At 62.1% G+C, this 26266-nt stretch overlaps 1 protein-coding gene and 1 long non-coding RNA gene across 3 annotated transcripts in view; one reads left to right on the plus strand and one right to left on the minus strand.

The window, feature by feature from the left end:
• KCNN3 (potassium calcium-activated channel subfamily N member 3) overlaps positions 1–26266 on the plus strand; it is a 113723-nt gene that overhangs the window by 25690 nt on the left and 61767 nt on the right. The window contains 1 exon segment of the mRNA XM_039849888.1: positions 8746–8841. Within this exon segment, the coding sequence (XP_039705822.1) occupies positions 8746–8841 (96 nt within the window).
• LOC120592271 (uncharacterized) lies at positions 10477–14764 on the minus strand. Of its 2 annotated transcripts, XR_005650087.1 has the most exons (4): positions 13660–14764; positions 11979–12585; positions 11137–11390; positions 10477–10907 (listed from the first exon to the last, which is right to left on the minus strand). It is a non-coding gene; the product is annotated as an uncharacterized LOC120592271 (long non-coding RNA). The 2 variants fall into 2 exon arrangements; XR_005650086.1 differs by having other exon boundaries at positions 11979–14764.

The following is a 26266-nucleotide window of genomic DNA, read 5'->3' on the forward strand; positions in this document are numbered from 1 at the left end:
GGGGAGAGGGAGCCCGGGGCCGACCGGATGCCCCGCGAGCACACACGGCTTCCTGCAGAGTGATTTCCTGCTGTTTCATGGCTCTGGGGGCCAGATAGGTTTTCCTAAGAGAAAACCAAACGGCTCCGACCGGGATCCGTCCAGAAAGCAGAGTGGTTTGTTTCGAGCGTCCCAGGACATCGAAGAGAATGGAGGCTTCTCAAACTGGGGAAGCGGGGACCACGGGCTTGGCGAGGGGGGCAGTGATATTTGCGAGGAGAAGCCCTCATGGCGATGGCGGCAGCGCGGCCTCCCAGAAGGGGTAAGTGGCTCGCTGGGGCTCGGGGCCCCTGGCCGCCAGGATGGGACAGGAGACCTTCGGCGTGTGTTCTCTGAGGGGCAGGTGTGGGTCGGGACCTTCAGATGAGACACATGGCGACAGGTGTGCATTCGTCAAAGCCAGAGGAGGCCGTAGGAGCTTTTGACGCTACGAGGCACTGCAGCTGCTCCCTGGCCAGGAGCATGCGTTCCACATGCCGAGCAGGACGCCAGGTGACCGGAAACAGGTTTCTCATCGGAGAAGGAACCAGAGTGGCGAGGCCTCGGAGGTGACTTCCGAGACGGGGCAGAGGGCTTTTGGAGAACAGATAAATTCAGGGTTGTCATGTTTTGGTAAACGGGGGAGACAGGGCGGGCAGGGCTGCCGATCCTGGGAGCATAGGCTCGGGGGCCTCAGCGTCCGACTGGGTTCAAGACTTAGCGTCCACACAGGCTGCTGTGTGCCGGGGGCAGAGCCAGCCTCCCCCGGGCCTGTGTCCTCACGCGGAATGAAGGGCGAGAAACCGGCCGATCTCCAAGGCCTGGTGCTCTGTGCGTTTATGGGTGTTCATCTCGGAGACGTCAACACAGCATGCACGTCAGAATGAGGCTTTGCAGAAGCATTTGTTTGTTTAGCTTGAATGGGGGCCACGTACCTGAGAAGGCTGAAGCCAGATCTTTGAAAAAGTCAGAGACTTCCCAAGTAGAGATGGGCCGCCGCGGGAGGAAGTGAGCTCCCTGTCCCTGGAAGCAATCAAGCAGAGACTGGAATCTCACAGAGGAGAGTCATGGGCCAGTTAGCTAGTTGGCTTTCCAGTTTCCCTTGAACGCCAAGGCCGTGGGGCTCCCCGGTTTATGGGGCTCCCGGCTCGCGGGTTCCACCGTCTGTTCCGCGGCAGGCACGTCCTCAGGCTACAGGGGGGGCCCTGGCCTTCTGCCTTCTTTCCTGTGCCCCTAAAGCAGCCGTGCTCAGCCCTGGCCTGTGCGTTAGTCACTGAAGTCGTTGTTTAAATGTCCATGCCCAGGCCTCACCTGCAGAGATTCTGATGGAACTGTTTTGGGACGGGGCCAAGGCCCTGTGGTTCTGAATCTCCCGGGCTGTCGGCGCCTGGCGGGCCTCCAGTCCACCGGACCGCCCGATGGGGCGGAGAGATACAAGCCCTCTGGTTTCGCTCTGCCCTGGGGCAGAGCTCAGCGGCTGGAGACCGTGCGCACCCCTCCACACTCGTTCACCCCACAAACGTTTGTCAAGCGCTTGACTCTGTGTGTAGCAGAGCCTTCTGGGCGGGCCAGCTTTCGGCTACCAGCTCTCGGAGCGGCAAGGGCCACACCTCCTCGTCGTGTTTATTTCTGTGTCCCACGCTTGGTGCAGGGCCTGGCACATGGCAAGCATGCAATGCACCACTCGATGGAGTCGCATGGGATCTTTGCCAGTGTTGTAAGTGGGGCAGGACAATAAATTGTAAGCAAACGCGCAGCAGGGAGTTCATGATAGGCCAGTGCCCTCTGCTCGGCCTCGCACAGGGAGCCGGCTCCTTAATTGGAACGTCTGTGGCCCCCGCGGTGGCCGCTGCCGTGATATTTTGGTAGTGCAGTCTCCCAAGTGAGCTCTTCCTTTCCTGGGGCATCACGGCGTGCTAGCCGAGGCCCGGGAAGGGTCATTTCCTCACTTGGTGTCCTGGTCATCATGCTGGCTTCACTAAGTATTCCCCGGCCACCCTCTGCCCAGACCCAAGCATCCTTGTTATTAACCGCACGATGGCCCCAGGCCCCAGGTCCGTGTCCCTGCAGAGAAGCGCCCCAGGCCAGCTTGACCTTGTGAGTTCTATTTTGAGACCACTGGTTCCCGCCACTATGTCAGCGTTTCCCGCCTGCTCCCCGCATCAGCCGGGCCGGGGTGCACACACAGGGGTCACACAGACCCCCAGCCCTGACCTCGGGCTGCCCGCCATCTGTGGTGCCAGTGACCGAGGCTTAACGGTGAGAGGACTGGGGACTGGGGCCTCGTCAGGGAGCAGGCTGAGCCTGGAAGGGCGATGTTCCCACGACACCCACGTGTCCCAAAACCCCCCCGGGGGGAGGGAGGGCACAGACCTCTGGGTCTGACTTGCCTGGGTTTGAATCTGGTCTCCTCGCTCGGGATGGTGGGCAGGTGACAGACGCACCCCGGGCCCCCGATGGGCTGTTCTGAGGACCTAAGACAATTACAACGACGCATGTGACCTGTGAGCTGTTATTTTTATCACGTTCCCTTAGTTTCTGCGCATTTGGAATTTCAGGATGGACCTGCCCACCTGCTGGACGCGTCTCACAGTTTTGCTCCCTTCATTCAAACAGTCAGTATTCAGCTAATATTTATCGGCAGCGTCGTAGGGACGGGGTGAAGAAGTGGACGGATGAAATCGAAAGACTCTGGCCTTCCGGGGCGTCTGTCCTAGCGGGCGAGAGACAGCGAACCTCAGCGCGTGTCCAGGGCTCAGGGCGCTAAGTGCTCCAGTCACCCCAGTAGAGATCGTGGCTGACAGGGCAACACCAGGCAGGGTCTGCTCGGGAAGGATGCCCGGGCCCGGCTGGAGGGGTCTTGGTGCTGTGGTCCCCTGTGTAGCATCCAGGCAAGGGGCAGAGCCCCCAGCTTGCCGAGAAAGAAACGAGGCCCAGAGAGGTTAAGTGGCAGGTCCGGCGTCACACAGCTAGCGAGCAGCAGATGGGACTTGAATTCTGTGTTTTCATTTTCCGTCCCACGTTGTCGAGGAGGAGACAGTGCTGAACTCTGCTGGCCGCCGCGTTGTGTGTGAGGGGAAGATGGTATGCTGTTTGCTGCTGACCACGTCACACTCTTTCTGTACGATTTCATCCCACGTAGAAAGAAAGAAATGCTTGGGAAAAGAAAGAAAAAAGGAAGGAAGAAACAAATATGTAGAATGTCTCTGTGACGTGTGTGTGTCATGGCCGGTGTGTGCCCTTGGCCGTTAGGCTTAGCTGGACTTCCGAGAGTTGTATTTTACTGGTGGGACCGAGGACATGAAGAGTGTCATGTGACTCGCCCCAAGCCAGGCACTTTCCAGGAGGAGGCCGAGACCCCCAGGCCTGCTCTGCTAAGCCCAGGGCCCGGCCCCAGAGCCCTCCTGGTTGATTCTGGGGACTTGTCCCTCCTCAGGCCTGATGGCAGGCTGAGGACCCCGGGGCCCACCCTCCCATCCTGCTGTGACAGCTCCGCCTGTTTCTCCTGTCCGAGGATGCGGGGGGTCTGAGTGATTCTGCTCTGGACCGTGGTGACCAAAATCGGATCCCAGTGGCTGGCTTCTGGCGGGATCGGGCTGGGTAGTCGCTCTGAGGGTGCCAGGAGGAGCCACGGGCATACTGAAGGCAGGCGGCTCACCCCGGGAGGAGGGGGCTGAGCGAAGAGGTGAGCATGAGGCTGACAGATGCAGAGTGGACGGAGGAGAAGGTGCCATCAGGAAGGGGGAGCAGGGGCGGGGCGCTGATGCGGAAGCCCCAGGCCGACCGAGCGGCAAGCGGCCGCGTCCCCTCCGTCCCCTCCGCAGAGAGCAGCAGCTAAGATTGTCAGCTTCTCTGCTGGGGACGAGGGGCTGGTGTTGATTGGCGTTAATCAGCAAGAGCGTCTAATTAGGACGCCACTACAGAGTCACGGGATTAAGCCGATGCTGAATATCAATCAATTTTGGAGCCTCTCCATGAAATTGAAGGAAAAGTTGACCGCATTCAATAGGAAAGATTTCTAAAGCAATAGATTTCTAAATCGGTTATTTCCCAAACTGAATGCACAAAACGTAGATCTTAATTCAGTAAATAGAGACTTTTGATGGTATCACATCTTCCCCTTTGGGGGTTCCGGTCAGGGACAGAAACCATGAATGGACCACGCATGTGCACACGCACACAGGCGCACACGCTCTGGGGTGTCAGCTGGGTTGCGGGCGGCACCCGCACACCCTCACCCTCACCCCACCCGAGCCGACGTCCGCTCCCATTCAGCGCCCGCCGGGGCTCTGCCCGCAGACAGTCGTCTGTTCCTTTCTAATGTTCCAAACAATAAAACACATTTAGAGCTTCAAGGTCTCTGGGAAGATCTACTGTAGTCATTACGATTCTGGCCTGTTTTTGGAAGCCACAGGGAAGGCCAGGAGAGCAATTTATAGGCTGGCTCGGAAGCTGGGAATACGCATCCGTCACACTCCATGGCCCGGGGAGGGGGGGGGGAAGGGGGCAGGAGCCTTTGGGAGCCTCCCAGAAGCTGGATCTGTGAGTTTGAGCAGGCTGGAGGGGTGGCGGGGCAAGGCAGAGGGGAGGATGGTGGGTGGAGGGTGGGGGAGTGGGGGATGCGGGCAGGTGGGGGTGGGGAGCCGGGCTGGAGGAGGCAGGCGGGAGTGGGGCCAGTCGGGGCAGGTAAGCAAGGCAGGGCGAAAGAGGGCATGTGCAGTGCGGGACCTGGAAGCAGATGGGTCTGGAGCAAATCCTGGCTTCTTTAGTCCCGACCTTGCCATCCGTGGACAAGTCAGGTGACCTGAGCCTCAGTTCCCTCCCCCGTGAAGCGGGTTGGTGACGCCACCTTGCGTGGAAAGCCCCACGGTGGTGCTTTATTACAGATGTCGCCCTCCGTGAGAAATCAGATCTGCAAAGGGCTGGCTGGTGGCCTGGAGCAGAGTGGGGGGCGTCCTGTAGGAAGGCAGTCCCCTCTCCGACCCCATGGCAGGCGCCCCACAGCTGTAGCCGGCCTCCACTAGGTAGACAGAAACTCACCATCTCCTGTAGGTGCCAAGTTCATTTGAAGAGAGGGGAGAGTATGGTATTTAGAAAAATCTGGTAAAAATTAAATCCAGGCCCGTCGCATGACCTCAGAAATCTCCCCTCATCTCTCTGATTCTTGGTAAAATGGAGACATTCCGACCTCGTCTGTGGGGTGAGGACGTGAGGCTGCTTGTGTAGGAGGCCCAGGCTGGGACCTGGTACACGGTCAGTCCTCAGTAAGTGAAGGCCCTGTTACTAAGGCGTTTCGGGAAGCACTCAGCAATCGCCCATTGCACTTGGGGTATCACAGGTGATACAGCGTCAGCATTTACTGGGGTCTCAGTGTCCCCCCAGCAGGAGCAGCACACTGAGTATCCTGCCAGTGCGTAGCGTGATACTATATTTCCGCAGGTTTTTTTTTTTTTAATGTTAAAAAAAATAAGAAATTTAAAAATAATTGGAAATATACCACATGCACAGTTTTGGAGTCTGGGTTTTTGGCTTGATATTATATCATGAGACTTTCCTCAAGACAGAAGTGGTTTTAAGGGGCTACGCCGTGTTCCATCCCTGGCTGTTCTCAAATTTATTTCACAGCCCTAATAGTTTGGGACATTAAGGAATAAATGGCTGAAAAGATGACTCTCATCTGTTGGGATATAATCCCGAAGCATTCCCGTGGGTCAGGGTTATTACGCTGTTGCTGACGAGCTCTGAGTCGCGGGGTAGGAGGGTTGCCCAGTTGACCAGGGGACTCCCTCCCAGCCCTGTGACTCTGTTTTGGCCCTCGGGTGGGAGGGAGTGGGGGCCGAGCAGGTGTGGCAGGCACCCCTAGCACGTGGAGTGTGGCGGCTGATTAGCGAGCCCCGATTCTCTGTCACCGCCCAGGAACCACACCAATTTCAAGTTTCGCAGGCATTCAGGCCGCGAAGTAAAGGTGATTCTAACATTTTACCAAATAGAAACCGTTTCCAGTCCAGCCAGACTTTGCGGACATGCCTTCCAGCTGTCGCAAACGGTCGAAGGTTTATTTTTCGCTGACACGTGAGAGAGGATGCAAAGAAGTCTGCAAGCAAACTAGCAGACGTCCCTGCATAGCCCCGCGCGTGTCCCCACGGGGCCGGAGCTGGCCAGCGAGGTGGCACCAGCCAAAACCACAAGGTGGGAGCTGCCTCTTATGTAAGAGCTTCGAGCTTTAGAACCAAAGAGAGTGGAAGGAGAGGAGACAGCCTCTGGCCTTTTCCTTCACCTCCTCCTCTGAAAATGAATGAAGTGGCCTTGGGTCATGATTTCGGTTAATTTCTGCCAAGAGGAATAAATCAGAGGTTGAAACGTGCAGCGGGTCCCAAACCCCTCCCTGGGGAGGCGTGACGCTCCCCAGAGGCCTTCAGATCCCTTTGAGAAGAAAGTTATGGTCATTTCTGGCTCGAAAACACTGTGAGCTGTCCCCAGCTGAGTCCCATAGGGGAGGTTTGTCTCGTCTTAAACAGCCCGCATGTCCCTGAACTCGCTGCCTGCTCTCTGCAGCCCCGTCTCGGTCTGTGGTTTGGGTCATGTGTCAGGCGTCAGGTGGTGCTTTCAAAGACCAGATCCTTCTTAAAGGCTAGGACTGTGATGTGCATTGCTTCGTGCCCATGATCGGAGCAGCACAGTGCCCCCGCCTTGTGAGACGCCACCATCCACGTGTGCTGAGTAGCTGGTCCCTTCATTAAACTGTAACCCACACGGAAGCTCAGGGGAAGTGGCTGATGTTTAGGCCATCGTGTGGGCAACACAGAATGGGGACCTTTCCCCACAGCTGGACGACCCCACACAGCATCCAGAAGGTCGGAGTTTGTGTATAAGCTGCACGGGAAGCTGCTGATGGGCAGCGGCTCTCTATAAAGACCCTACAGCGTCCAGTGCACTGTCGGACTTCTAGTAGGGGCTGGGGGGTGAGAAGCGGTCGAAAGCGTTGTGTACGTCGGGAAGAATGAATGAATGAGCTTCGTCCTTGCTTCTCCCTTGCGTGCCCTGTGCTGGCTCCGCCGGGCACAGGGCCGGCCCCAGTGACTGTCAGACGAGTGAATGGAAGATGGGTAAACACTCGGAAGAGCTGCTTTCCTTCCGTCTCAGCCTGCAGAGGGCGGCTGCGAGCACGGATTCTGGCTTCGGGACGTCCCGGGTTCAAGTCCGAGCCTTGACCTTCCTCTCGTGCTTGCTGTCTGGGACAGCGCCACCTAACCCTGCGGGCCTCAGCCGCCTGTCACGCTGTCTCTGAGAGCTGTCTCGACAGTCATGTGTCCCTCCCTCCTCCCACCCGTCACCCACTGTAGGTTTCACCAGGAAATTCATCACATCCGACCTTTGAAATCCCTTCCATCATTGCCTTAAGCCGTCATGTGGATCTGTTTAAATGGACAGTTGTCACGCGTCTGCTCTGTCAACCTTGGAGGGTGGGCCTGAGGGCCTGTGGGCAGCGCCCGGGGCCGGCGGTCGGAGGCCTTGGCTTTGAACTCTGGCACAGACTATTTACCCCGCTGAGCCTCTGCCTGTGAAATCCATGAAGCTGGGATGGAGGCCCAGGGCTGCCGTGAGGATGGGTGGGCAGCGACGTGCGGAGGCGCCTGTGGGTGTAGGGACCGGGCACAGCTCCGACCGCAGTTCCCGGAGCGGAGGGGCCGTTTCTCGTGCCGCGTCTCGCCCGGGCCGTTGGCCGCTCACCTGCCGCCTTTGCCCAGGGCGTGGTCCCTGTCCTCCTTTGGGACTGGGAGCCACCTCTCCCTCCTGGCCTTCCGGGTCCCCAACGCGATGCCCTGAATTTGCAGAGGAAGCGTGGTGATGACAGTGACGGTGGCGGCTCACCCCTACGTGGCCAGGTGCCGGTCTAGGCGTTTTATGTAGGCAAAGTCCTTTCTTTTCCATGGCGGCCCCAGGAGGCGGGCGCTCACGTTAGCCCCGGTGACAGAGGAGGCAGCTGAGCGCAGAGAGGCGGAGTGAGCAGCCCGCGGGTGTGTCAGGGTTCGGACCCGGCCTTGGAACCCGGGCCCCTCACCGTGTGGGTCCTCCAGGCTGCTCTGGGGCTGGAAGACGGTGGGGGTGGGGAGGGAAGGCCACCTGCCTCCCCCATCCTCAGCAGGAGGGACCCGCCAGCCTCTTCTGCTCAGGACCCCGCTTTGCTCTTGTGCTCGGCCCCCTCCCTTGCCCCCTCCACCTTCGGCCTAACGTGGGTGATGCGAGCGGCCGCCGGGACGTCCTGCTTCATTCCCGAGGGAACTCTGCCTGGTCAGAGAGGGCAGGGGCCTCGGGAAGCCTGGGGTTCGGGTTGCAAAGAGGAGAGGCCAGGCTGGCAGAGCACGGCAGTGACAAGAGTGACGCTCAGACGACTTCCGAGCACAGAGGCAAAATTCTAAACACCAGGGACAAACCGAACCCAGCTGCCTATACCGAACGTAATACGTCGCGCCCGAGGAGAGCTCATCCCGGAAATGCGACAGTGATTCAGCCCCAGAGCGCGGAGGCTGGGGGCGCGGGCGGCTGCTGAGCCCAGCCCGAGGCCCTTTCCTGGCTCAGGCTGCCTCTGCGAGGCACCCTGCTCTCAGGAGGGGCTGGCGACGGTCCCCCCTTTGCCCTCGGGCCTCCTCCTTTACCTGGCCTCGGGGTAAGATGAGATGCTCCAGCCCTAACCTCTCTAATTCTCTGTCTCCACTTCTCTTGCAGGACTCCATGTTCTCGTTGGCCCTGAAATGCCTTATCAGTCTGTCCACCATCATCCTGTTGGGTTTGATCATCGCCTACCACACACGTGAGGTCCAGGTAGGTGCCCTGGCCCTCCTGCCTCACGCCGTGCCCCTTCCTTTTGCCTGGCGGAGCCCATCCCCACCCCAAAACCCGCTCCTACGTGGCTGCTGGGGTGATCCCTGACGTCCTGACTCTTCTCTTGGTCTGGGCCCCGTGGGAGAGGCCACTGCGGGGCTGCCCTGTGCCGCTGCTCTGCAGACTGAGTCCCCTTGTGTCTCCGTGTCTCGGCTGTGGACAGGTGTGGGTGGGCGCGTCCTCCCGGACGGGGTCTACTCTGCTGCCGGGGGCCGGGGGCCCCCGAGCCTGGCCTGGGCGCAGAGGCCGTGGCAGGGCTGCCCTCTTGGTGACCCGAGGACACCCATCCGGGAGGCTGGGCCTCCGCAGTCTCTGGGGGTCACAGGCGCTCAGACAGAGGTGATGCTCAGGGCCGAGCGTCTCAGATGTCACTAGGCAGCTTCCCTCATGGAGGTGGAGCTGCATGCAGCATGTGGCCTTTAACCTAGGCTTGGTCCAGTCAGGCCCAGAAAGGGGCCAGGAGTGCAGGTGGGAGGCACAGGGACGGGGACGGGCAGGAACAGGAGGTGGTCTGGGCCCTGGGCCGGATTCCACCCACCCCACGCCTGTCACAGACCAGGGAGTCCCTCGGCCCCGCCCGGCCCCCGTGTTCCCACCTGGAGGGAGTCCATGTTACTGTATGTCACTGTGACCTGTGTGGAGGTGTCACACAGGCCGAAGAAGGAGGTCATAAAGCTCGGCTACGGTGTGGGCTCGAGGGGCGCCCGGCCACACCCCACACCGAGGGCCCTCTCGGGCCGACTCCGTGCTGTTTCCCGTCCGGGCACTGGGACTGGAGGAGTCAGGGGTCCCTCCCTGTAATTCTCTTGGGGTCCTCGTCCCCAGCTCAGGGCCTGCAGCCTTTACTCTCAGACCCGACGAGGCTGTGACCTCAGGACTGGCCACACTGCAGACAGGCCAGCACGTAGCTGGCACCCTTTGTCCCGTCCTCAGCTCACGGCTGACGCCTGCTTCGCCCTAATTCCGGGCAGCAGAGGACGGTGGAGAATTCTGGTTACTCGCCTTGGCCCGGCACTCACGGTTTGGAGGGACACGACGCAATCAGTGGCTTGGGCTCCTGGCTCGGACGCCTCAACCTAAATGACCTCGGGCCATTTAAATGACCAAGTTCTCCAGGCCTCAGTGCCCCCATCTGAAGTACGGGGGTGACACCACCCACTTCGCCGAACTCTCAAGAGGCCTGGGGATAGTACAGAGTGGATTCCTCGAGGTGGAAACGTCGGTCCCTTCTGCCCCGCTGCTCCCAGCTGGGCCCCCCAGATGGTCACCGTCACGACCGCCTGGCACTGGCAGATGGCTGGGCTTCGTCCCCGCTCTGGCCGGGCCCTGCCTGTGCCCTCAGCCCCCGCGCCGGGCCCCTCGTTCTGCTCGACCCGCTGTCTCATGGGACGTCACCAGCGGCCGGCTCCCCTCTGTGCCTCCTATGGTTCCTGTGGGGTCCTCTCTGCACACGGGGGACCTTCTCCTGCCAGGGTTCGGCCCCGGTGGTCGGCAGGGGGGGGGGGGGGAGAGGAGGCGGGCTTGTTCCCATGGGGGCCCTTGTGCCCTCGCCGGCCGTGCCGTCTGTGTTCTGAGTCTTTCTGCCCCACCTGGGTGATGTCGGGGGCTCGCGGGGGGATACACTCGTCCCTCCCTCCTCCACACCGGTCGCTGGTCTGGTCACTCAGCTAAGTTTCAGCAAGGCCGTGTCCCCAGCTCCCCAACGCCTGCCCCGGATGCTCACATCCAGGCCCCGGGCCCTGGCCCCGCACAGCACGAGGCTGTGGTACCTTCTAGAACAGTGCTCTTCTTTGTTAGTTTGGACAGCCTGTGTTTCAAGGAAGAATTCTGAAGCATGATTGGGCGACTCTCCATCGAACCCCAGCTCTGAGTCAGAGCCTCAGGCATGGAGGGCTCTCAGCCATGTCCTTGGAGGTGGCCGCCCTGTTCTGAGTCCCCTGGTCTCCCCAGCGTGGGGCACGGAGCTTTCAAAGGTCAGACCTTGGTTACTCTCAGGCCCCTGTGTCCTGGGAAGAAGTGAAAACACGGAAACAGTGTGTTTTGTTTATTTACCAAAACTCTGAAAACCTCACCCCCACCCCGAGCCCCCGGTTGTTCTGTGCTTCGGGGGACCACTTGCTCCCAGAGGGACAGTGCCAGCCCCCTCTCCCAGGCTGCAGGCTCGTGCCCCTGGCTAAGACGCTGCTCGTTACTGCTCGCTGCTGCCCTCCCTCCCTCCCCTCCCCTCACACACACCTGCGAGGCCGTCTCTTCTCAGAGCTGGGAAGGGCCCGGAAACCCTGAAATCTCCTCTGCTTCTCCGGGGGGGTCAATGTTCTGTGAATCTGGCTCTAATTATTGTCCTTGGTGCCATCCTGGAGGGCAGGTCAGCAGGCGTCTGAGAACGGGGACTTTAGAGTAGTCTGGCTTGGGTTCGAATCCTCTTTGTCACATTGTAGTATGTGGTGGCCTGTAGCAAGTTACTTAATCCCTCTTAGATGATTTCCTTCCTGCAAAATGAGACTAATCGTAGTCCCCACCTCGAAGGATTGTTGGGCAGATCGAATTAGATCATGTATGCAAAACACCTCAGCTTAAATGAAGTCGTGTTTGCCTGGTAGACAGGGCGAAAGCCTGTCCCAGGCAGAAGTCGTCACATAGACAAAGGGCCCGAGGTGGGAAACCACAGCGTGTCCCAGACAAGGTCCCAGGAGGTGGGGCGGGACCGGCGGGGACTGAAGCGTTTGGGACTGTCCCGTAGGTGGCAGTGGGACCCACGGACGGGGTTCCAGCTGGGGAGAGAGACGATTGGGTCTGCATTAGCTGCAGCATGGCAGACGCTGGAAGGGCCGGCTTCTGAGGCCAGAAGATGAGTTAGTTAGAAGCCTGTCGCCATAGTCTGGGGGAGGGACTGTCACACCCTGAGGCAGGGGGAGAGCCTGGATGGGGAGGGGGCTGTCCTGAGTGACATGGGCTGGACTGGACGGGGTGGGCGGGGCAGACACCCCGTCTGGGGCCTGGGGCGGGGCCTCACTGTCCTGTGAAGCCGCAGGGGCGGGCAGCTGCAGGACAGTGCCTGGCACCTGGCAAGTGCTCACCCAATGTGTGCTGAAGTAAATCACGGGCACGTCTCTGAGCCTAGGATGGAACACAGTTCGGTGGCAGATGTCACATGTCCTGTGCGTGGATGGGGACTTTGGAGATAATTTCAGTTTGGAGTTATGGCCATATTCAGATCACAGGGGTGGGGTGTCCACTCTCATTGGGGATAGTCGGTCCCCTCAAGGTCTAGAGCTGGCCCAGAAGCTTCTCGTCCACTTCAGACTTGATAGATGGTGACCAGACACCAGCTTTCAGCCTCGCAAAACACAAGGGACCGATAGAAGAGGAGACTTTTAATTTATTATGTAAGTAAAAGTGGATATTTTTCTTAAATACCAATAGCGTTCTCAGCAAAAAGGGAAATTACTTCAAATTACAGGACGTAAATTATATTCACGAGATGGCTCACGTTTAGAAAAGGCTCACCCGCAGCAGCGTGGCGGAGGTCTGAGTACCATCCTGGGTTCGTACAACCCACGGTCCCGGGGACTCGGCGTCTGGGCTGCAGGGGGGTCACCGGCCACGACGCTGCGTGGTCCCCCTGCTGCGTGAGCCCGTCGCGGGACGGGCAGGACGGTTCTGGGTCCTCACCCTCCCTTCTCCCTGTTAGAGGAAGTGGACTCAAGTCCCACATTGGAACTTACCTGCACGTCCTTCGCGTCTGGCGTCGAGAATCCAGAAATAATCCCGACCCGACCCCCGCCCTTGGAGGCTGCTTGTCCTCGACCTTGACCCGCCGTGACCCAGGCTAACAACCGCTGTGAGACAAAGTGTGTGTGAAGCACCGTGTGGCCACCGAGGACCAGGGACCGTCCTCTCTCCTCCCGGGAACAGGCCCGTGCGTCGGGGTGAAGCAGCCTGGACTGGACAGAGGGGAGAGGCAGCCACCTGACCCCGGCAGGGCTGGGGTTTCTGTCCTTGCAGGCCCCTGGGGGACATTTCCTAAGGGTGTCTCTGGCTGGTTGACTGATTAATGAATTTGATTCGCCTTCACGGGTCTCAGAGATGGGCCAGTAGCCAGGGCACTCCTATTGTGCTGAAGATCGGGGACCCCTGAGACCCTAAGACCTCCAGACGGAGGACCCTCTGAGCCTACTTGGTTGAGGACCTCAGCTCCTTAACCCAGGGGTGCTGTGCAGAGACGGGAAGGGGCGTGAGCACCCGGGGTGGCTCCAGGACCGCAGGGGCGTGGAGCTCCACGGGAAATCCCAGGGGCGGCCCCTCTGCCAAGCTCACGTCCACCTCCGTGATGAGTGCTGTCATGAGCGCCCTCTGGCCAGATGGCAGCTCCCCTGAGAGACTGGGAATGGGCAGGGTGTTCCGGGGACAGTGCCCGGAGGGGTGCACATGCGAGGACACCCTGCCCACACCCAGGGGTCACAGCCGCCTGCCCCTGTCAGACCCCCTCCCGCGACCACGCCGGCCGCCACCCCAGTGATGATGCCGTCCCCTCCTCTCGTCTCGTGCCTGGTATTTTTTGGTGGTGTGACATATATGTCAGACTTCTGGCCTGCCTGACGCCACCTCCTGGACTTCGGCCCAGGTGTCTCCTCCTTTAGGAGCCTCTGGCCGTCCCCACCCCGGCGAGGCCTGTCCTTTCCAGGGGGCGGCTTGGCATCGGCTCCAGCCCCAACGTTGCAGTCTGTGTGGAGCGGGGATGCCATCCCTTGGCCATACCTGCTCCCGGTTGTGTGTCCGTGGTGAGGGGGCCTGACGGGGGTCGCTGTCGTGACCCAGGCCTGAGGGCCCCTCGTTTGTAACAGGTGTCCAGTAAGCGCAACGAATGGACGGAGTGTTGGGGGGCAAACTTAGCCGCCCATCCGCAGAAGGGAAATGGGGTCTCGGGCGGTGGCTCTGGCTTCCGGCCTGTGCTTTCGCGTCGTAAGAGGCCGGGGTCTCAGCGGCCGCCCCTACGAGCCGGCCACGCCCTCTCCGCCCTCACGCCACTGGCTCGTCCCCTCTCGTCAGGCCTCGGCCCCAGCACCTCTCCCCTGGCGGATCCGCCTCTGGCCAGGCATTACCACAGTTACCATGCCAGCCCCGGCCATCTCTGTGTGACATTTTGGGTTTATTTGCTAAATATTTAAACGTGCCTCAGAGAGGGCTTCCCCGCCCGCTGGCCCTTCCCAGCGGTGACGAGGCCTCTGCCGCGGGCTGTTGAGTCCCACGGCCACCCAGGGCGGGCGGCCCGCGGCAAGGCCGTCCCTCAGCCGCCTGCTCCATCACTTGGAAATGGCATCCTGTTTCGTAGCAGGGCGTGTGCAGTGTCTGGAAGTGTGTAGAGTCTGCTGCCTTGGGCATGCTGAGGCTTGTCCCCTCCAGAAGGGATGCCCCGGCCCTGAGTCAGCCTCTCGAGGTTTTGTTGACGTGCCAGGTCCTCCCGAAGCTTCCTCAGCTCCAGGATGCCGGGGCCATCCTCCAGGGGGACAGAGGGGTAACTGGGCTGTGAATGGGAAGCTGGTGTCACCTCGCCTCCCACCGACCTCTCCTGCTGGCTCGGGAGAGGTGGCCCTGGGAGGCTAAATCTACCCCGGGTGTGTCGCCCTGGGCCCCGTGAAGTGAGGGGGCCGGCTCGCTCCTCGGGAAGCCTCCGCTGCGGTTCGGGGGTCGGAAGGATCAGCGCCCCAACATGGCCCCGAGTGAATGGGAGGATGCTGAGAAAAAGCAGCCCGGTGCCCCGCCCACCTGCAGGCTCCGCCCAGCTGACTCCGCCTCCTTCCCCCGGCAGGCGGGGCCTGCCGCCTGCCCTGGGGACCCCAGTCACCGGGCGGCTACTTCTCTCCCAGCCTCAGTTTTGTCACCTGTAAAGTGGGCAGATTGGACCAGGTAGCGTCTGGGGTCCCGTGTCTGACGGACGCTCGGAGACAAGGGGAGAAAAGCGGAGGGCGCGTAGCTGTGGACGGTTTTGCTAACAGTGACCGATGTAGTTTGTACACATCGTGGGGGGCCGTCCAGGCGACCTGTCCCTTCTCCTGACTGCCTAGCCTCCGTGCCCAGAGAGGAAGCGGGCAGTCTGTCCCCTTAATGCAGCCTCGCACTTGAAGTTGTAAACATCGAAAAGAGACTTCTTAGGCTCCAGTGCCTTACAGTGCCCCCTCTGAAGTCTCTCTCAAACATCAGCTGGCCAGACAGCACGCCGCTTGGGGGGAATGGAGCCCAGCGACGCAGTTCCCTTTCTCGGGCCGGAGTTCCGACCCCCCACCCCCCTGCCATGAATACGGACTCCCCCTTCTCCAAAGTCACTGGAGAGTGAGTGTCATCGGAATAGAATGTTCTATGCTCCCGCTGCCCCCCCTGCCCGGCTGGTCTTCTAGAAGCCCTGGCTGCCAGGCGGCCCCTGCTGCGCCCTGGTCTCTCTGCCCCGGTCCTCTGAGGGGCTGGTTCCCGCTTCCTGTGCCTGCTCACGGCTCGTCTGGAGCCGCAGTGTCCCTGTCAGTCCCCTGGCCCTCAGGACCACACCTGACTGCACCTGCCTGAGGCGTGAGCTGCAGGTGGCCCGGGCAAGCCAGGCGTCGGCAGTCCCTCGGTTTCCCCACCCTGACCCCCCCTCCACTGACTGTCCCTGTGGCGAGGAGCCGGAGCCTCACAGCCAGGTCCCCCCAGTTGGCCAGTCTTCTCCCAGGTCGAGCGCCCCAACTTCCTGGCCAGGTTAGGAGCTCGTCTCCACCCTGCCCCCACTGCTCTGCCCAGGGGGTGAGTCACAGGACAGAGGGCCCCCCGCCTGCTTTTCATCCCCTGCCGCGGCCGGAGAGAGCCTGCGACTTGCTGCCTCAGTGAGTCGAATGTCCACGAAGACCCTCTGTCTTCTCCCCAGAGCCCGAAGCCACAGCCCCCCCACCCTGCCCCGTCCCCCTTCCTGCCTGTGCAGGTGGCCTGGGGCAGGAGCGGCACCTGTTTATCTCCACTGGCTTCTTTGGTTTGCGTCAGCCCTTCGCTCTAGTCTGCCTGGGTGTCCTGGTGTCCCCCTCAGCAGCACGCCGCTTCCTGGCTGAGCTGACTGTGACGGCCTCAGAGCCGGGGTGGAACCTGGGGAAGTCGCCTTCCTCTCGTTGGATTAAAAACAGGAGGAACGGAGGGAAAGAAATTCGAAGATTTGCAAATCTCATTCTGAACATTTTGTGGCCTCCCCCCAGGCTGTGGTTTTATGTACCCCCCCAACCTGCCCCTCAAGTGCGCCCCGCTCTGTGGTCACCCACCGGGTGCTCCCGGAATGCGTTTGGGACAGCTGGGGCCCAGTGGGCCCTGTCTGAGCTGCTCATGGCCTGAGAGGCAGAAGGCTGAAGCGGGTGCTTGGCCGCCTGGTGGGACTGGGGTGTCGCAATGTCGCCCCAACAGTCTGTGTCACAGGAGCGTTGTGGCACAGCCACGTGGCCCCTTGGCTCCAGCACTCCCAGAGCCGCCCTCAGCCGCAGCTGCCGGGCTTGGCTGCGCCTGCTGACCTGTGGCTCCGCTGGCCTCTGCCACGAAGCAGAGGTCAGGAAGCAGCCTCGGCGGAGCCGGCGGCCAGGTGCAGGGCGGCTGGCGCCTCTGGTTGCGTGAAGTGTGAGGCAGGTGTGCGGGGGACCGCGGGCCCTGTCCCCACCGCCCTCAGCTCCCGCATCTGCGCAGCCCCGGGGGCGGGGGGAGCTCCCACCGGCTCTCTCCGGTGCCTCTTGCTGGAATGTGCTAGAAACCTTATTGATTTGAGAGCAAAGCGAAATGACCACCCCTGGGTGTGTGTGTGGGGTGGAGGTGACGGGGTGGGCGGGGAGGTATTTGTCTTCCTGCTGCTGTTAGAAATAGCAACGGTCGTCCACCTCCCCCGAGGACTGGACAAAAGGTGATTAATTCATTTGACATGGAGCCATTGAAGGTCTGCTCGGAGCCGGGCACCATGGGGACGGCAAGGTCCCTGCCCTGTGCGGCTCGTGATCCAGTGGAGAGATAAGCACTCCGCTGCCTCCTCGGCTGCCAAGCGCTGAGGGCCACTGCCCCGCGAGGTCCCCGCCCCCCCAGAGTTCCAGGCGGTGCACATGGGGAGAGGCTGTGCCTCGGGCAGCGACCTGCTTGACTGCTGAGGGCGGCGGGGGTCCTGATCGGGGGAGGGGGCAGCTGGCCGTCGGGGTGGTGGGGGAAGTGGGGTGAAGGGGGAGGCAGGAGCCAGGCCTGTGAGTCGGCAGGAGAGGGCAGGGGTCCCGTCTCCGGAGCAGCAGCCCCTGGCTGTGGGTTAGGACGGGCTGCGGGGCAGCCGCCTGCTGGGGCCAGGAGCATCAGGGACCGATCCCCGGGCTGTGTTGGATGAGCACTCCATGTAGGCTTGGGGACACGTCACTGGTTATAAGACCAAGGGCAGGCCGGGGCGGAGACCGCTGGGGTTGGCAGTGGGGGCACCCTCCCCGACCTACCGCCGGCGGGGGCGGGGCTGAGGACAGTGGGGAGCTTCTCCTTCCTGGGGGGTCTTTAGGAACGAAGGTGGCAGCCACCTGGGACATTCTCGTTCCAGAGCGAGAAGACTGGAAGGCGCCCGCTCCTGCCCCGGACTCTCGGGACAGGACGAGCCCTGACTAGGGCCTGTGAGGGGCACGTGTGTCCCTGTCCCGTGTTAGCGTCGGCGGGAGCTGCCCACGGCTTCGGAGAACCTGGGGGGCTCTCAGTGCTGCCTTTCTCTTCTTCCCAAGCCCGACTCCCGCCTGAAAGTGCCCGGCCCAAGCCCTCGGCGGGGAGCTCGGTCCTTCCTTCGCCCGCAGCAGGCCCTCTGCAGCTTTGGGGCGGGGGCCTGGCCCCAGCGGCCACCCTCCCAGAGAGCTGGCAGAATGGGCTCCTGTCCTGAGGCGTGGCTGTCGCCTGCAGCAGTGACGTCACCCAAGGCTGGGTGACATCAGTGTGCAGCGGGCTGGCAGGTGCAAACGCAGAGGCAGGTAGGAGCGGGGTTGCCTGTGGCTTCCGCAGCCCGCAGGGACCCTACCCTGGCTGCTGTTGGCTCCTAGCGGGAGCGCCTGCCCACGGCGCCCGGGCGGCCTCCCCTCCTCTCCACCCCTTCCCAGCATGGTCTGGTCCGCCTGGCTCTCCTTTCTCGCAGGCTTCGAACTTTCCTGCCTTTCCTATCTAAATCTGCAGTGTCTGTCACCGCCGTGGGCTGGCTTCGTGCGCGTGTGTGGCTTTCCAGCTGAATTGACAGGGCTGAGTTTTACAGCCAACCCCGCCCGGCTCTGGAGAGAGAGAAAAGGGAGGACAGTGAGGGGCAGGATCTCTTGTGGCAGAGAACATTCTGATCCGGGTGAGCTTGCGTGATAAATTTAGTTCCCAGGGCTGGCGCAATATTCTAATCTGGTGGGAGTCCCTGGGCGCCCACTGCGGGGAGTGGACGCGCGCGCCTCGCCGCCTGGTCCGCTTCGGGGCCCGCGGCGGGGAGTGGGGACGCTCGTGGCCATCGCGCAGCCGTGCCGTTCAGCAGCAGTGACCCGACACGAGATTTGTTCGTCTGGCACCAGCTCCCTTCGAGCCCCTTCTGGCCGTCTGTGGTTCTCGGTGCTCGTCTGAGCCTCTGCTGGCACGTGTTGGGAGGAAGCGCAGATGCACAGGCTGGACGAGCCGTGTGCCTATGTTCCCAGGACTAAAGCTCTCGTGACTGAGACATGAACTGGGCCCTTCTGAGGTGGAGGGAAAGCTGGCACAGGGGGGGCCACCTTGCATGCGGAATCTCAAGTTTGAGCCCAGTCCTGCTGCTGACAGGTGACTCGGCCAGGTGTCTCCTGTCTAGGGTCATCTAAGGGATGGGGCCCTGATGGCCACACGGGGATGTCGTGCCTGTCGGCTACAGGAGCAGGGTGACAGGGCCGGGCCTGGCACAGCAGGGGCTTGACGGATCTTTAATCCAGGCCCCTCCTTGCCAAGCCGGTCGCACACCGAGCGTCTGCTCGTGGCACGGTGCCCCAGGTCTCGCCCGCTGCTGGCACCTGTCGAGGTGCTGGACACCTGAGCCCCTTTAGATAAAGTGCCTGAGGCCCTCGTTGACCATTCCCACGGTCCCTTCTTAGCCGGTGGTCAGGAAGTCCCTGGGGGCCTCCTTTCCCGCCCCTCCCCCACCCCACGGCCCGTTTCCTGTTGTTCCCCATGAACAGAGCCAGGAAGTAGAGTGCCGGTGCCGGTTCAGTGGGCATCGTGGGGCTCCAGGGAGCCGCCCGGCCTGTCCGGCAAGGGCCGGCCGCTTCCCACCAGCTCGGGCCTGGGCCCGGACACCACTCTTACCGCTGACGCTCTGGGCCAGGCGCAGGACCGCTCGGCCAGCTCGGGCCCTGGGGACGGCGGGCAAGGAGTGGACAGCCCCACGGAGGTGCACGCATCGCAGAAGGTGGCCGCTCCCAGATGGGACGGTGATGCAGACAGTCGTAAAAGCCGCTAAAGGCTGCAGAGCTCTGAGAACAGTGCTGTGCGTTTTACGAAATCTGCCTCACCTGCTCTTCACACTCGCCCTGACTTACTCCTGTCCATCCTGTGTTAATTTCCTGTGGCTGCTGCAGCAAATGACCACAAACGGGGTGGCCTAAAACAGCACGGAGGTATTGTCTTTCGGTCCTGGAGGTCAGAGGTCAGAAGTTCGTGTCACCGAGCTAGAACCCAGGTGTGCCAGGCCGCGTCCCTTCCCGGGGGCTCTCGGGGAGAACGCGTCTTGCTGCCTGTTCCAGATCCTGGAAGCTGTTGGCCCTTCCGTCTTCCAAGCTGGTGACAGCCAGTCGCGCGTCCTCACAGTGCAGCCCCCGACACTGGCTCTTCTCGCCTCCCTCATCCTCATTTCAGAGCCCTGGGATTACCCTGCGCCCCACCCCGCCCCACCGGAATCACGCGTGTTAGTCAGCTGATCGGACACCCTGCTTCCAGCTGCATCCGTGATTCCTCGCTGTCCCACAAGGTCACATATGCAGGGGTTTCGGGGTTTAGGATGAGGAGATCTTGGGGGAGCAATTTATTCCTTCTTCCGTGATCCCCAGTTGCAGCTGGAGAAACTGAGGCTTGGATGTTCGATAACACGCCCAGAGCCATGCAGCCGGAAGAAGTGAGGTTGGAATTTGAATTAGAGCGACAGGATCTAAAACCTGTCCCACCCAGCCCCTGCTCAGAAGGCCTCCCAAGACTGAGGGACAGCCACAGCCCCAGGATGGCCCGGACAGCCGGCCACAGTGGAGGAGGGGAGGTGGCGGCTCACCCAGCTTGGGTCCCCACACACCATCTCAGTCCAGGATGCGGGACAGACTTCTCCCGTGAGCCACGCGGCAGACTCGGAACCAGGTCCTCAAAAGTGGCAGTACCTTGCATTCACCCTGGGACCCCTGACATAATGCCTGGCCTGAGCCCCATCCCGGATCCTGGGCTGTACTGCCCAGGGCGGGCTCCCCAGGTGATGCTAACACGCAGGAGGCTGTGGGAACCATCGCTCTGCGCTAATGTTGGCCCCAGCCATGCCACTTCCCGTTATGTGCACAGTCCCCTTCGGCTGTGCCCAGGACACGTCCCCTCCATCCAGGACTTTGCCCGAAGGGTGGCAGCGTCCTTGTTTCTTCCTCAGACGCCCCTTGCGCCCTGGCCGCGTGCAGAGCAGCATCGGATGTGTGCGGGGACCCTGCCTTGCTGGGCCCAGGGCACATTTCCTCCCGTGTCTGCCATGCTCCTCCTGCATGGCCATCTGAAAAACTGAATTTTATCAATTTCCCCCTTGTATAAAGGTCCCTCCTAGAAAATGCAGGGACCCGGTCTTTAGGGAGCTCATGGCGGCTCGCCTCGAGAGGCAGCGTGTGGAGGGGGCTGGTGACCTGGATCCAGGCTGCCTGGGTCCAAGCCCCAGCCCAGCCAGTTCTGGCGCGAGCTTGGGGCAAGTTAGTCCATCTCCCCGAGCCTCAGTTTCCCCATCTATAAAGCGGGGATGATCCCGGCACTTGCACGGGGTCGGTGTGGGGGTTCACGGTTTATCTGCGGGGCAGGGATTTGACCGGTGCCTGGCGCATGGTAAGGCTCTGTGAGGTTCGCTGGTATCACCGCTCCTTGTCTCTGAATCCAGCCCCGGGGGAGTCACCGAAGTCGGCAGACACCGACTGCCCACTCCATGCCGGGACGGGGAAGAGCGAGACGTGTCCCCTGACCTCGAGGAGCTCGCGTCTTAGGAGAAGGGGAGGAGTGGGCAGGTGGGCGGCTAATCATAACGCAGGGTTTGGAGCTTGAACCAAATCTCTGTAGAGGTAGGGACCTGGGGCTGTGCGGACTCGGCGGGCGCACGCACTGTGGATTCTGACTACTAGTCTGGACTTAATGGGTGTCGTCTCTATCGTGCACACTTCCCGCGGACTGAACAGCGTCTGCTCATGGCGAGGTGTCCTCGAAGGCAGCAGTGGAATCCCGTCCCCACTGCAGAGGCCCCCGGCAGGGCCGTCCTGCCATGCAGAAGGCTGGCTCCCCGCGGGGACATCCCAGACAGAGCAGGGGTGTGACGAAGGACGGTCATGCCACCGAGGGGCCGCGGCAGCGATGAGCACAGTCACCGAGGACGCCCTGGGGTTGGGCAGGGCCAGCGGCCTTAACGCCCGGGGGGTCCCCGAGATGCCCACCTGGGGACATCCCCGTGCCTGTGGCCACGGGGTCAGCGACTCCTCGTGCGAGCTTGGGCGGTGTGGATGGGCCCCCCGCCCCCACCCGCCAGACGGCCGCCTGGCTCCCCCCGCGCTCCTCGCTCGGGGCCGCGGCCGTCAGCAGCTGCGGCGGGCGGATCTGCCAGCTGTGGGACCAGCTGTGGGACCAGCCGTGTGCCTCCGAGGGGCCTGCTGCCCCCGGCACGTTTCCCGCCCTGCTCGGTTGAAAAGTGGGACCCTCCTCTCCTCAGGTCCCAGGGTCCTAGTGTAAATCATGCCCTCGGGGACGAAACTCACCCCCGTCTGCCCGCGAGGACTGCAGGGCGGGTGCCCATGGGTTTTCCTGTTTGGAAGGAAGCCACGTGTGTCTGGCAGCCGATGGCGATGAGCGTGTTTATAAGAGCCACGGTGTGAGCAAGTGATGACGCCACCGGTCACCAGAATGACGGGCGCCACGTCTGAGCCACAGCTCAGAGGGTTCCACTGGCACACACGCCGCTCAGACCCTCCCCCCTCTGAGGGAGCCGCCTGCAGCTGCCGCCCTGACGTGGCCGTGGCGAGATGCCTGCAGCCACTCGGGCGCCCCAGTCACCCATCCATGTGCCTCGCGGGTGGTCACAATGTCCCTTCTTGTTCCTGGGCCACTAACCTCTAGGAGTCTGCATGGGGAAGGCGGACCCTTAGGCTCGCCAGTGGGTGAGGCCCTGGGGGGTTTCTGAGCTGTTTCACAGGCCTGGCCAGAGACCAAAGCCCAGTGCGTGCAGCCCAATGCCACAGAGAAAGGTCTGTCCCCAACAAAGCCACTGGCCCGGCCTCCGGCTTCTGTGAGGGAAAGAGAGGGCAGAGCGGTGACTTGCCATGCACGGAGCCCTCAGTAGACGGGCAGGCTCTCCCTTCCAACCCGGCTGCATGACTGCATGAAGAGGCTGGGGAAGGAGGCGAAGGGGGAGCCTCACATGGTGGCCCCAGGAAACCGCCCCCCGCGTGGGCCCGAGGTGGCCTCGGTAGGCTCAGGCTTCCTGGGCTTGAGTCTGCTGCCAGCTCCAGCTAGAGGCCTTTGAAAAATGGCTCCCGCTTTTTTCCCGTAATATTCCAGATGTTGATTTGTGTCACATTCATCAGCAGCTGGTAGGCTTTCTAAGATGACCTCGCGTGGTCATCACCCATCTTGACGCGTCCTCAGCCTTCGGTGACTTCTAGACAAAGGCGAAGCCCTGAGGCTGGGCTTCAAGGCCCCACGGTGTGGCTGGGCCCCGAGCCGCCCCTGGCCCCGTGCCGCCCGAGGCCAGCGGGCCTGCGGTCACTGTACACAGCTCTCCTTCCCGGCCGGAGAGCAACTCCAGGCCACGGGGCCGCGATGCCCTCTGCGGCGTGCTGGACGCGGTGGCCGTCTGTGCTGACGGGCTCAGGAAGCACGCGTGGACGCTGCATCCTCTCCTGGGAGCCGAGTGGGTCCGGTGCAGACCCCAGCTCTGCCTCTTACTAGCTGCATAGCCTCGGGCTGGCTGTGTACGCGTCTCGGCCCCCGTTTCCTGCTCTGTGAAGCAGAACCGTTTTCTGCCTTCCCTGAGGGCTGCTGTGACCATCGGATGACATAACGGGCAGAAGCCCCCGGTGGGGCAGTGGCACAGGGCGCGAGCTCCCCGTGGTAACTGCCGTGAGTCCTGTGGACATTTTTGTCCCCTCCCGCTCCCTCTGCCGTGCCCGGCACGTAGTAGGTGCTCATACTCGCAGGACTGACAAGCGAGGGAATGAACACTGAGCGAAGATCTTATCCGCCCCGCTCCCGTGGACGTGTCCCCTCCTTCTCCGGGGGCCCGCGTGCCCACCCCTCCCGCCCAGCTGCCGCGCACATTCTCGGCACACCCGGCCACCGAGGTGACGCACATCGGTCACATTGGATCGCACAGCCCCTCGGGGTGTCAGCTCTTCTCAGGAGCCGTTTCCGGCCCCACGGCCATCGGTCGGACCTGCCAGCTGGGCACGAGCTGCGTCTCCGCCACTGCGCCTCCCCCTCCTGGCCAAAGGTGCACTTGTTCGAAGCGTGAGACGTGTCACTCTCGGAAAGACATTTTGTTCTTCCCGAACGAAAGATGAGGCGTGAACGTCTAGGTGAAGCCCTCTGCCGGGTGGGAGGGGGCGTCGGCTCCGGGGCTCGGGGGGCACAGATGTGCTGGCTTCTGTCTCCCTCGAGTGAATGGATCCCACAGACGCTGCGGAGAGATTTTCCCCTAATGATCACGGATAGAAAAGAATAAGAAGTGACTCTCGGGCCTTCGCTGTCACTGCTCGGTGACACTTCACTTCAGAATGTAAAGGGCTTTCTCCCCGTTTCCCAGGATAAGAGGTTCTCTGCAGTCCGGGAGAATGAGTGGAGAACCAGGACTCTGCGAGATATCGAAGGGCCTCCTGGCCTGGGGCGAGGGTCTGTCTGCCCCCTCGTTCTTCTCCCGGGCTCCCCCCGCATCTCAAAGAAAGGAGGCTGGGGGCTGGGTTTGACACCTCGGTGCACAGCCTTATCCGTTCCTCCTGATGGTGTCTCCTGGCAGAGGGTGGAGCCTGGGGACGAAGTTCCTTGCCGGGCGGGTACCACGCTAGTGCCCGGGTCGGGGGTGCCCCCCAGTGTTGGTTGGCACAGGGCCGGGCGGTGCCCACCTTCCCTGCGGGTCCCGGCCAGCTCTGGGGCTCTGCGCCAGGTCCCAGGACGGACCCTGGCCCCGAGCTCTCGTCTCCTGGGTGGAGGGTCGAGTCAGAGCGCCCTGCGCCAGCTCTGGCTCCCGTGTCCCTGTCCTGTGGGAGAGCAGCAGCTCCGTGAGGACACAGCGAGCTTCCAGCTTCGGCACAGTGGGCACTTCGGGCGGGTGGAGCAGTGCAGGGGCTCGTGTGTGTGTGTGGCAAATGTGACACTCAGCACAAACACGGTAAGCGATAGTGTCACGTAAGTCAGTGGGCCCCAGGCATCTCGCCAGTCTGCCCGGGCTGCGGCGAGGTGGGGAGCAGGGCACCCCAGGCGGGTCACTGCGCCTCTGCAGGCGCCCGGCCAGTGGGTGCGGCGCAGGGCCCCTCGCCAAGGGAGTGAGGGTAAAGCCCGGTGCCCGTGACGTGCTTGGCGCTGGAGGTGTCAGCGCGTCTCACTGTGCTCCCGCCCACGGTGGCCGTGTCTCCGGGTCCCAGGTCCCACTGGGGTGTGTCCTGATTAAGTCACAGGTGACAGCCCGGGGGGCTAAACTTCGCCCCGTTCGTCCCCGTGGGAGACTTCGTGTCAAAGGGCGCTCACTGCTTCTTGCTCCATCACTCGCTGCTTCCGTGGGTGTCACTGACGCGCCCTCCTGGTCTGCGAACGGGTGGTATTGCCAGACGAGCCAGTGCCTGCCAGAGCACCTGCTAAGGGCCTGGTACCCGTCTGTGCCCACCCGACCCCTCCCTCCTCCCCGCCCTATGTCTTCACGCCGGGCCTCAGGCTAAGACGTGAGTCTTGGAGCGACCAGCCGGCTGAGGCTGGACAAAGGCAGGGCTTGGGGGGCGGCTGGCCGTTCCCGAGGTCCCTCTCAGGTCAGAGCCCATGTGAGAATCAGAGACAGAGCCAGGGAAGGCTGGACTTGGCCTTGGTGGTCCTCTTCAGACCATCTTCCCCTGGACAGGGAGGGAACCAAGACCCACGGGGTAGAGAGCCATGGCCACACAGCAGATGACAGAGACCCGCTCCAGGCCAGAGCTGGGCCCGTGCCTCCAGACCTGCCAGGCCTCAGGGCACGCTGACCACCGTCCCTGGAGCATCGGCCATGTGCCAGGCACTGTGTCCCTATTCGATTCATTTGCCCAAGCCTTAAAGGGCGCTCGCACGGTTCCAGGCCCTGGGGACGCAGCAGCGAACGAGCCAGGTGCACCTTCTGCTCTCACGGAGCAGGGACCAGCACAGCTCAAGATTCGGACAGGTCAGTGGCAGTGCGGACAGGGACAGGGGCGCGGTGGTGGAAGGGGAAGGAGGGGAGCTAATTAGGGGCGCGGCTCCGAGAAAGAGCTGACGTTTTTGTTTCTATTACTATTGGCTCCTCTCCTGGGTGCCACAACGTTGTACTCACAGGAGGGCGAGGCTCAGAGGGGTCAGTGAACTTGCCCCAGATCACGCAGCTGGCCAACCGAAGGGAGACAACTTGAACCCCACCCTGCCCGACTCCAAAGTCCAAGTTCCTTCCACCGTCTTCGTCTCTGGGAATTGGGGTAGCGCTGCCCTGGTGTGCGCTGTGCTCTGGGGGGCCGGGCGCTCTCTGCCTCCCGTTCTCGGGGGAGGCGTGAGCGGGGCGGTGTTCATCCCCGTCCTCCCCTGGGACTGGCCTCGTTAGGAGTGAGCGGACACTGTCCCAGGGCCGGCTGTTCTGGTCCGGGCACCTCCTGCTGCCGCTCGCACGCCCGGCTGGCTCGCTGGCATCCCGCCTCCCACGTGCCTGTTCATTTCCCGCTTTCGCGATCGTGTCAACTCTGCCGGCTCCATTTGAAAAACCCTGACTTTGGTCACAGAAGCAAACCGCACGATCCTAAAAGCTGTGGCCCGCCCTGGGCGCTGCCCGGCTCCCTGTCCCGTGATGGACGAGCACCCAGGAGGGCCTCGCACACCTGGCGAGGGGTTGCCGTGCCTGGGCCAGCGGGGCCGTCGTGCTGGGCTGGGGGTGCTCGGTCCCCCCGGGCTC

This window comes from Pteropus medius, unplaced genomic scaffold (assembly GCF_902729225.1).
Source record: "Pteropus medius unplaced genomic scaffold, Ma_sr-lr_union100, whole genome shotgun sequence".
Taxonomy (NCBI): domain Eukaryota; kingdom Metazoa; phylum Chordata; class Mammalia; order Chiroptera; family Pteropodidae; genus Pteropus; species Pteropus medius.